We start from the raw sequence: 9,655 nt of genomic DNA on the forward strand, positions 1-9,655 counted from the left end.
ATTGTCAATAATTTTAATCCTGCCTGTCATACAAAATTTGAAAACATAAATTTGGCTACTTTGCTGAAAAGTTGAAACTTTGGCTATTTTACTAATCAATAAATTTCAAATTGCTATTTTGATTTTTCCTAAAAATAATTAAAAAAAAAAAAACAGACTAAATGTAATTGGACGGGCTAATGAGTTCTCATTGGGCCACAAGTAACCAATCCCGGCCCACTTTAGAACGAAATACCGTGACGTGTCAAGTTTCTAATAGGCCACGTAGATGAGTTCAAAGCCACAACCATAACGGACGAAACGAAACGAAAAGAACCTCAAATTCCCTCCAATTTTCTCTCTCCCACCCTTCTTAACCTACGCTCCCACTGGCGCACGTTAACACGCGGCTCCGATTCCCGCGCGCGGCGATTATGGCGACCGTACAGCCGGGACGGGTCAGGATCCTTAAGGAACGATCTGGACCGTCCGATGGGCCAGTGGTGTACTGGATGTTCAGGGATCAACGGCTGAGAGACAACTGGGCTCTGATCCACGCCGTCGAAGAGGCCAACAAGGCCAAAGTCCCCATCGCCGTCGCGTTCAATCTCTTCGATCAGTTTTTGGGAGCCAAAGCTCGGCAATTAGGGTTTATGCTTCGGGGTCTCCAAAAGCTGACTCTTTCTTTGGATGAGACTCTTCAAATTCCATTCTTCTTATTCCGGGTAAGTTTTAAAAGTTCACAGTTTGATATTGCCCATTTAGCTGTTTTTATAAATAAATAAATAAAATTGGAAAAAAAAAATCGAACCTTTTAAGCAATATGACCATGTTTTATTTATTTGGAATAATAATTATTCTTGTGTTGTTAAGGAAGCAAGTGTCACATCTCACATGGTATGTTTCCTTGTAAAAAAGAAAAATGACAAGTTTTTTTTGGTCCTTGTTTTGTTTTGTCTATTAAGATAGTTACTTATGTTGTGTCTTGTATATGTCAAAACTAGATAAGCAATAATAATGGTGTTTGTTTGAACTTTATGAAAGTCAAAACAAGAGTGTTTAAGTTAATGGTCAAATTCTAGGGAGAAGCCGAAGAGACGATCCCGAAATTCTTGACGGAATGTGGGGCCTCGCTTCTCGTGACGGACTTTTCGCCGTTGCGAGAAGTTAGGAAATGTAAAGACGAGATTCTCAAAAAGGTCGACGATTCGGTGAGCGTTCACGAAGTCGACGCCCACAATGTGGTCCCCGCTTGGGTCGCGTCGGATAAATTGGAGTACAGCGCTCGTACGATACGAAACAAGATCAACAACAAGCTTCCGGAGTATCTCGTCGAATTTCCCACGATCGCGCCTCCGCTTCGGAAATGGGGTCTCGCGGATCACGTGATCGAATGGGACGAGATAATCGCCGACGTGTTGAGGTTAGGCCTCGATTTAGGCTTATTCTGGATCACTTAGCTTGCGGTGCTTTTGAAAGAAAAAGAAAAAAAAGAAAGTCTTTGGCTAATATGCAAACTATTATTTGAACAAAAACCATTTTTTTTTATTTGTTTATTCAAATTCAACAAGTAAACAAATTAGAAATGTTTATAAGTTTTGGTAACTAGTTAACATTATAAAGCATCACTAAAACATAAAATTGTTCAATTTTTATTTAGTGGTTTGTTTGAGTGAACACAGTCCAAGTTTAATATTCTATAAATGGCTGAAATGCTACGAAAGATCGAAACTTTGAAGATTATTTTTTTAAAAAAAGAAGAATAAATAGTGTAGGGACCGGAATGTCACGCGCATAATAGTTCAATGACTATTCGCGCTGAAAAGCCGTGAAAATATAATGCTCTTGATATGCTATATCGGCTTTGTGTTGTTCAACTAGGAAAGGCGCAGAAGTTCCGGAGGTTTCTTGGTGTGAACCGGGAGAGGAGGCGGGGTTGGATGTTCTGATGGGAAGTAAAAACGGGTTTTTGACGAAAAGGTTGAAGAATTACTCAACGGACAGGAATAACCCGTTGAAACCCGGAGCGCTCTCTGGGTTGTCGCCGTATCTTCATTTCGGGCAATTGTCTTCTCAGAGGTGTGCCTTAGAGGCTCGTTCAGCTCGGAAACTTAGCCCTCAGGTTGGTTGAACTTGGATGATAAAGCTTTATTCATGGTTCTCTCAGCGGGTTATTGAATACTGAAGACTTAGTATCGTTTTGTTTGCTTGGAACTCAAGGCAGTCGATACGTTTTTGGAGGAGTTGATTGTGCGGAGAGAGCTAGCCGATAATTTCTGCCTGTATGAGCCACATTACGATTCCATAAAAGGGGCGTGGGAATGGGCTCGAAAGACTTTGATGGATCACGCCTCGGATAAGCGAGAGCATGTTTACACGTGAGTGAATAATATGTTTCGGCTCATTCACGGTTTTGTTGACGTTCGTGTCTCTAATACATCTTTAACATTGTAGGAGAGAGCAATTGGAGAAAGCTCAAACGGCCGATCCAGTGAGAGCTAATTTTCCGAGTTTCTTATGATTGTTACATTTTTTTTTCAAACTACACATTTATGTTATTCATGTCGTTCAGCTTTGGAATGCTTCTCAACTCGAGATGGTCCACCATGGAAAAATGCACGGATTTATGAGGCTCGTACTCGTTTATCTAATTTTATTTATAAATATTTTGTGGTATAACGCTTTCATTCGATCATCGAATAATGTGGAATAAATTGTGCAGAATGTACTGGGCAAAGAAGATTCTCGAGTGGACTCGAGGACCAGAAGAAGCCCTCGAGACATGTATCTATTTAAATGACAAGGTAAACAAACCACCAACCGTATATATACATATATATATATATATATATATATATATATATATATTCAGTAGAATATTGGTAAAGCAATATGTGTGGAATTTTTCCTATGGTTTGTGTTGCAGTATGAAATGGATGGAAGGGATCCGAATGGATACACGGGTTGTATGTGGTCAATCTGCGGCGTTCACGACCAGGTTTGGACTTTGCTTGTATCACACGCTATCTTTTGTTATGAGCCCTAAATTGGTATCTTTCTATTGAGCAATGGTCTGTTCTGATGGACAATTTAAAAATACTGTTCAAATGGTTCCAAACAGTCCTATAGAATATAGACAGCACTATTTCTTTGTTTTATTTTTCAAAGGGCATAACAGGTAATTTTCACTTGAGGCCTTCGATATATGTTGGACCGGCCCTGATTAGATTACGTTTGTGATTCGTTCAGGGTTGGAAGGAGCGGCCGATTTTCGGGAAGATAAGGTATATGAACTTTGCCGGTTGCAAAAGGAAGTTCAATGTCGATGGATATATTTCGTATGTGAAGAGGATTGTTGGTGAGATCAAGAAGAGAAAAGCGGAGAATCAGATCAACAATGGAAAGGCTAAAGAAATTCGATGTTAGTTAGTTTGCATTTCCAGTTTCTAATCTAACTAGCTCTATGTCAAAGGCATTTACTTGTTCTTCTCTTCTTATTCTTCTTATTTTGATTAGCTCATTGCACAACTCTATTAATGCCCTATTGTTTCGGAATTCATAGCAAGTTTGCATGAAACATGTGTTTTCTTTAGAAACATAAAACGAATTTATATGCTTGTACTCTTATCCAATGTTTAATCCTAGCAAGTTATGTAATATTCACAACCATGTTATGAATCGATAATTTTCTTCTGAGAAATCAAGAGAAAATGACTAATAATATTTGACTGAGGAACTACGTAATTCATAATACATGGAAATGATATTAGCACACACACGACTAGCTCTACTGAATTTCTTTCCGGCGAAACCCCGGATTTTATGTTTTTTGCTTTCTTTTTTTCTTTTTTCATACAATGTTCAAAAAATATATCAACAGCCTCATTTTTTTTTTCTTCGTCAGTAAATCCGATGAACTTTTAGAATTGCAGATCATCCAGTGAAAGTTCATTTATGGTCAGCATCTTCAGTTTCTGCAAATTAAAATAAAAGCAAAGATTTGTTCTTTATGGAGGGAAGAGCAAAATAAATTATCATTTATAGTTGGAAGTGAAAGACGATTAGCGAATTTATTTACCGTTAAAAATTGTGGTGGGTCATCGATGCTCGAGGAGCCGAGAATAACCTCTCTCTTTAGCTTATTTGTAAGCTTGTGACAAACTCGAAGCTGAAAACAATTCAAACACTTGGTTAGACCAAATAATGCTTGTTCAAGGGAAAAGAAATAAAAAAAAAAAATTGTCTTGTACCTCTGATCTAGTCGCTCCTCCGACGATAAATATGAAAATACGCTGACCCATCTTCTTGAAATCGCCCGATGTGTGTCTTAGCAACGAGTCGCTGTAGTGGTTTGGCAATATTAAGATAAAATGCTAAAAAAAAGATTTAACAAAAGGGGACGCAAATGCGGTGTTGTTTAGGAACGTTTGAGACCTTGAATAGCCATCATCGGAGGTCCGGTTCCGAGCCCACTGAGGTGTCCTTTTCGATCTCATTGAATGAGCCGGCGGAGGAGGTTGGTGCGAGCCCTGTGATGTTCCGTGGAAAGTCTCGCTCGGGTCGTTCAAGCACGGATAATCCTCCTTTGAAAGTTCACGGTTGCTGAGTTTTTCGATGAGTTCCTGAAAGACGGAAAAGAAACAGATCAGATGAATATTATTAAGCAAGGGATTTCACTGATTGGAGTTTGGTAAATAGATGAACCTCTATGATCGGGTAAAAACGTGAAAGCTGCCACGTTTCTGCTTCGCCAGTACGTTCTTTTCTAGCTGCACGTTTCTTCTGATAAATCATAAATTTTTGTTAATTGTTTCAGCTTCAGAAATATGAGAAAACATGTTTACTATCTAAGAGAGAGTGACCTTCAAATCGAACTTTAGTGAGAAAGGACTCATTGAGCTCTTTTTCACTTCAGATGAACCGCCCAGGAGCTTCAAGTTATTAACAGCACTCATGTCATCCGTCGGTAATTTAGCCAACTGGCGCACCAAAAAAAAAAACAAAAAAACAAACAAAACAAAATTAGTGTATGATAGGAAAGACTGATAAACCGAATCGAGTTGATAAGAAAATAAACAAACTAACCTTCATCAAATTGACACCCTTCTCACCCTCGAACTTTTCAGGATAAATGGACGCGAGAATCATCAACAACCGCAACTTATTTTCACGACTTGTTTCCTGAAAAAAGATAAAAGTTGATGGTACGTATCAGCAGAGATTATTCATGTACACCCACGTGTATTGCAACAATATTCCTTACATCTTTTGTGGTGAAATATTTGATAACATCTTTCATTCCCGCGTCACCAAAAACAAGGTCTTGCTCTAGCTGGCCAAGCTCTCTCAGCCCAAGGTCTTTAATAAGCCTATTGATCTTCCCTGCAATCTGGAACAATGAAACGAGATTACGTTAGAATTCAAATCAAGTAAAGCTTGTAAGCATTGAATTTGGCTTAAAAGGCTTCGTAAAAATGTACTAATATGGCTAGCTAAGCGATGAGCAACATAGCTTCATGAAAATTACACCCAATTCAATGGCTGCCATTTAGCACCCAATGATTCACTACTTCCACGATTTCCATGAACAGAAACAATACCTCGACATGAAGGGAAAGCTTGTCGATTTGCTCACTATACTGTGGCAATGCTTGGACCATCTTTTGTAAATCCCGTGTGGACCATTCGCCGTCTCTACACAACAGGTGATCTTAAAGTGAGGAACATAGTACTGAGAGTGATATATAGTTCAATACGTGCAGATTAGGAAAGCATTATATTGTTTCCCAACTAAATTACCTCGAACCATTCTGTAGTTGTGCAGCCTTATTCTTTGAGACAAAGTTGGTCATTTTATCATGTAACCTTTCGCTTGCCTGAGATGTGATTTAGAATCAATTTAAAGTTCTATAAGAGAAAAAAAAATACTCAGAGAAGACTAGTAAAAGCATTGGGACATACATCTGCGATATGTGCGTGACGAAGCTCAACCCAGATGGGATCGTGATCCTCTAGAAGAACTTCTTTCTTCTCGGACGGACCACCGTTCTTTCCAGGAACCTGAATCGAGACAGTTCAATTAGTGCCCAGTTTTCATCCCACAATCTGAAAATTTTGAAAAGGAAACTCACCTCGTGTATGTACTTGTTTCCTTCGATGTTTAGTAAATCATGGCACATGGCATCATATGTCCATTCGTGTATAACAGGAGCGATCTGAAAATTCGAAAGAAATACATCTATCGCAATATAAGGACAAGGCACGGTGGTACAAACATATTTACAACCAATAATACATGCATCTAAAAACCTGATCAACAGATCTGTCGAGAATTAGAAGCTCGCACGTTTCAGTCTGTGGAAACTTATCGATTTTTTTCTTATATGTCGTGAGTTGATCCCAAATTCCAGCAGCGAGCTTGGTGGGGATCAAATCCCGAAAAGTCGTCATTGTGGTTGCATCGAGGGACTTCGCAGCTCTGTAGCGGACATAAGGAAATTCCTAAAAAAATATATATGCTTTTAGAAAAAAGGATATCTCTTGTACCTATTATAAACACATTTTTTTTTTCTTGTCAATACATTTACCTTCAAAGATGCAAAAACGGTAGCAATGCGAATCGCCATTTCGTGCAAACAAGCATCGCCTTTGCGTGTGTCTTCCATATCTCCAAATAGCTCCTCTAAAGCTCTCTCGTTGTTGGTAATAAAACCCTGTTCATATAGAACAAATCAAGACAGCTATGGATCACTGGCCTCCCTTTATTCATACCATGAAAGTTTTTTTATTTTTATAGTAGTATTTTGAACAAACAAACAACGCCTAGTACCACAGGCACATAGTACAAAAGGTACAAAAACAATAGTAATCTCAATTCTTCATACCATATCTAACAGACATGACTGAACGCAACATCACATACCTGGCTGTCTATAGCAAAGTACTCCAAATTCATCTGCAAAATTTCATAATAAAAAGGTCAAACATTTTTAAAATTTTAAACATATGTTCATTTTTCGCAAAAGTTTCTGAAAAATGGATACGAAGAGATTTGCTATGATGGGATTTCTTTATCACAACGACCATCAGTCTGTGAGTATCTTTCATATGTCTAGTAGGAGAACCTTTACCTCTTTTAATGCACCAAGAGAAGACTTCAAAGTTTCATCCCTCTTGATGTAAGCAAGCAAATCTCGTGAAACGGGTGAACTGAAGAAAACGAATGCCCTTTCACCGAAAACAAAGGATGAGAAAGTCAGCATCTTTAGAATATCGCGATTTCAATACAAGAAGGGTATTAGAAAGCGTAAATAGAATAGAAATCACTCTGTTTACTTACTTCCTATACAACGGTGGCGCTTTTCCAGACTTTTTAGACATGTCCGACAGGAACAGTATGACACTGCAGATATAAACAATGACAAAGTGAGATAGAATTTCAATGGCCTACCAAATTAAGACCCAACATAAATTGGATATGAGCTAGGAAACCAAAAACAAAAATTCCTACGAAGACCAAAAAAAAGTAAAGATAACATGTATTTGTAATACTGATAAATAAAATTACGCCAGTGTAGGTTAGGAAACAGAATTAAGTCACATTGCAGATATGGATATTGAAAAGAGAAACTAAAAACTTTACTTCTCTTTAGTTGGTTGGATGAAATAGATAGCATCCATGGATGGTAATGGTTGCCTTCTCTTGTACATGTCTTCTACCACTGACATAGAAGGAAGAAAACAAAAAGGGATAATCAAACAGATATGGTAAAAAAAAATGTTGCCTTTACACAGGAAAATTGAGATGCACAACTCATGAATAATAGTCAGCACTGAGAATGATTTCAACAGTTTAAACGCTAAAAAAAAGTCTATTCACTCTTACAAGAAACTCCTTCCTCCGTGATATCAGCCATCTTGCATGAGTTCGACATTATTTTTACAGTAACTTTGTCCATGATGAGCACCTAAAATTGAAATATTCATGCTGAAGAGTGAGCAAATGATAAATGTAATGTATACCAAAAAAAAATAATATATATCGAAAGCTGATATCTGATTCGGCATAGAATTTCAGTAAGAATTAGCATCCTATCCTCACCAAACCAATAAAAGTTCTATACCCTGAAGCTCTTCAAAAGACTATTCTTCAGAGGTAATGCATATATCCTAAAATATCGTTCAACATAGTATCTATAGAAGGTTAAATGACCATATATCTTACGCATTTAGTAGTAGTAGAAGTTAAACACACATCAACAAAAAACTAGAAGCTAACTTTAACGAGTCGTGTACTGAAAGAATTGTTGAACAATCTACGTGTATAAGATACAAACAAAACAAAGCTTTGAGAATAATACAACCAGTGAGTTAAGTATTACGTCAAGCAAAATGAAAATCAGCGTACCTTCCATATGGATCTTGAGTCATTTGTTTTGGTAGATCGAAGCATATCCACCAAAAGCCCTGAAATATGCAACACCAATTTTGATTATGAGTAAATACATGCCATCTACCGGGGAAATGGGCAAGAAATATGGAAAACTCCTTCAAAATTCATTATGAATTCAATAACATATTATATAAAAAAAAAAATTAAAAAAAAAACTCCATGGGCGTTAAAAAATCTCCAGAGATTAAATTTTCCATTTTCATCAACCTAAAGTTCTTTAATGCCATAATATAACATGAGTATAATAGCATTGTTCCAACTCAACTATCCACTCTTTTATGCTTTTGATTTCACGGCTATAATTAATACACTGAAACATATTCACAACGTTGTTCTTCACCTCTTAAAAGTCTTTCGTTTACTTGTCAATATTATCTGAACTAGTACTTGTTCATATATCTACTTCTTGTCCCCCAATCCGCATTTATTCTAAACCGGAAAATAAAGGGAAAAGGAAAACATTGTTCTTCACATTCGCTGAATTTAAAGCACAACATTGGTTATTAAAGCTAGGGACAAACAAGATCATGTAAAAAAAAAAAAAAACCATTAGAAGCTATAAACTTCAACTAAACAGCAATCAATTTGGATCAGGTTCAAGTCTCGAGAATTCTGTTCAATTGGTTCAATGACAGAAGCCGATCAATTTAATCAGTTAGCTAATTCCACTTCTAATATAAACAAGTTGAATCAACTTGAACTGAACGATCCGTTTTTCCCCTTTTTGTGGGCTAAAATACAAGACATTGTAGTAAATTGATACCAATCACAGTACAAACTTCGAGTCTTAATCAGACCAGGGCAAAGCTAGAATCTTTAGCCGAGTCAAATTGACTTGAAGTCTATGAATAATATAGTTCAAACGATTCAATAATCGTCACCGATCGGTCACAATCAACTGTTCAAATTTCTGTTTAGGCGAAGCAAAAAAGAAACCTAAGCGAATCAATCGGAAAGGAGAAAGTAGAGGACTCACGCTCACGGCTGATTTGCTTAAAATTCCTGTAATCGCCGCCGTGAGAGCCCGAATCGGAATCGGAGAAAGACATAGTCCAAGGCTTTTCGTTTCCCTTTCCTTTTCTTCTCTCTTTCTTTGCTCGTCCGAACGATCCGAAGGAAATGAAATTGAGGAAGAGAGAGAGAGAGAGAGAGAGAGAGAGATCGCAGTAGAGAGAGAGAGAGAGAGAATGTATTTCCGTTGTTTTGTTTTGATTGAGGAAGTTA

General features: G+C 37.5%; 2 protein-coding genes across 2 annotated transcripts; one reads left to right on the forward strand and one right to left on the reverse strand.

The window, feature by feature from the left end:
- Nucleotides 1-306: 306 nt before the first annotated feature.
- Nucleotides 307-3,577, forward strand: PHR1 (photolyase 1). The gene is made up of 9 exons (XM_089630438.1): nt 307-704; nt 1,062-1,402; nt 1,861-2,101; nt 2,200-2,357; nt 2,434-2,470; nt 2,552-2,610; nt 2,702-2,783; nt 2,906-2,977; nt 3,229-3,577. The coding sequence occupies exons 1-9, from the start codon at nt 414-416 to the stop codon at nt 3,403-3,405; spliced, it is 1,458 nt and encodes a 485-aa protein (XP_089486564.1). The 5' UTR covers nt 307-413; the 3' UTR covers nt 3,406-3,577.
- A 102-nt stretch (nt 3,578-3,679) lies between these two features.
- On the reverse strand, nt 3,680-9,608 carry KEU (Sec1/munc18-like (SM) proteins superfamily). Its single transcript, XM_089630427.1, has 21 exons — nt 9,408-9,608; nt 8,387-8,445; nt 7,865-7,946; nt 7,622-7,700; nt 7,319-7,381; nt 7,110-7,206; nt 6,902-6,934; nt 6,567-6,692; nt 6,289-6,480; nt 6,111-6,194; nt 5,941-6,039; nt 5,779-5,855; nt 5,580-5,673; nt 5,243-5,368; nt 5,065-5,160; nt 4,842-4,958; nt 4,684-4,761; nt 4,414-4,601; nt 4,230-4,320; nt 4,058-4,147; nt 3,680-3,953 (listed from the first exon to the last, which is right to left on the reverse strand). Exons 1-21 carry the CDS (start codon nt 9,478-9,480, stop codon nt 3,900-3,902), a joined length of 1,998 nt encoding a protein of 665 aa, XP_089486553.1. The 5' UTR covers nt 9,481-9,608; the 3' UTR covers nt 3,680-3,899.
- Between the last annotated feature and the right edge of the window lie 47 nt (nt 9,609-9,655).

This window comes from Urtica dioica, chromosome 2 (assembly GCF_054948205.1).
Source record: "Urtica dioica subsp. dioica isolate 48M chromosome 2, U.dioica_male_clone48M_v1_H2, whole genome shotgun sequence".
Classification (NCBI taxonomy): Eukaryota; Viridiplantae; Streptophyta; class Magnoliopsida; order Rosales; family Urticaceae; genus Urtica; species Urtica dioica.

What these genes read in the sequence shown, in the direction of transcription:
- PHR1 (XM_089630438.1), top strand. Translation starts at nt 414, where the DNA reads ATGGCGACCGTACAGCCGGGACGGGTCAGGATCCTTAAGGAACGATCT. An exon ending in ATAATCGCCGACGTGTTGAG is followed by an intron (nt 1,403 to 1,860) that starts GTTAGGCCTCGA and finishes TTGTTCAACTAG; the next exon opens with GAAAGGCGCAGAAGTTCCGG. An exon ending in GTATCTATTTAAATGACAAG is followed by an intron (nt 2,784 to 2,905) that starts GTAAACAAACCA and finishes TTTGTGTTGCAG; the next exon opens with TATGAAATGGATGGAAGGGA.
- KEU (XM_089630427.1), bottom strand. Translation starts at nt 9,480, where the DNA reads ATGTCTTTCTCCGATTCCGATTCGGGCTCTCACGGCGGCGATTACAGG. An exon ending in ACTCAAGATCCATATGGAAG is followed by an intron (nt 7,947 to 8,386) that starts GTACGCTGATTT and finishes TTTCAATTTTAG; the next exon opens with GTGCTCATCATGGACAAAGT. An exon ending in GAGGAGCGACTAGATCAGAG is followed by an intron (nt 4,148 to 4,229) that starts GTACAAGACAAT and finishes AATTGTTTTCAG; the next exon opens with CTTCGAGTTTGTCACAAGCT.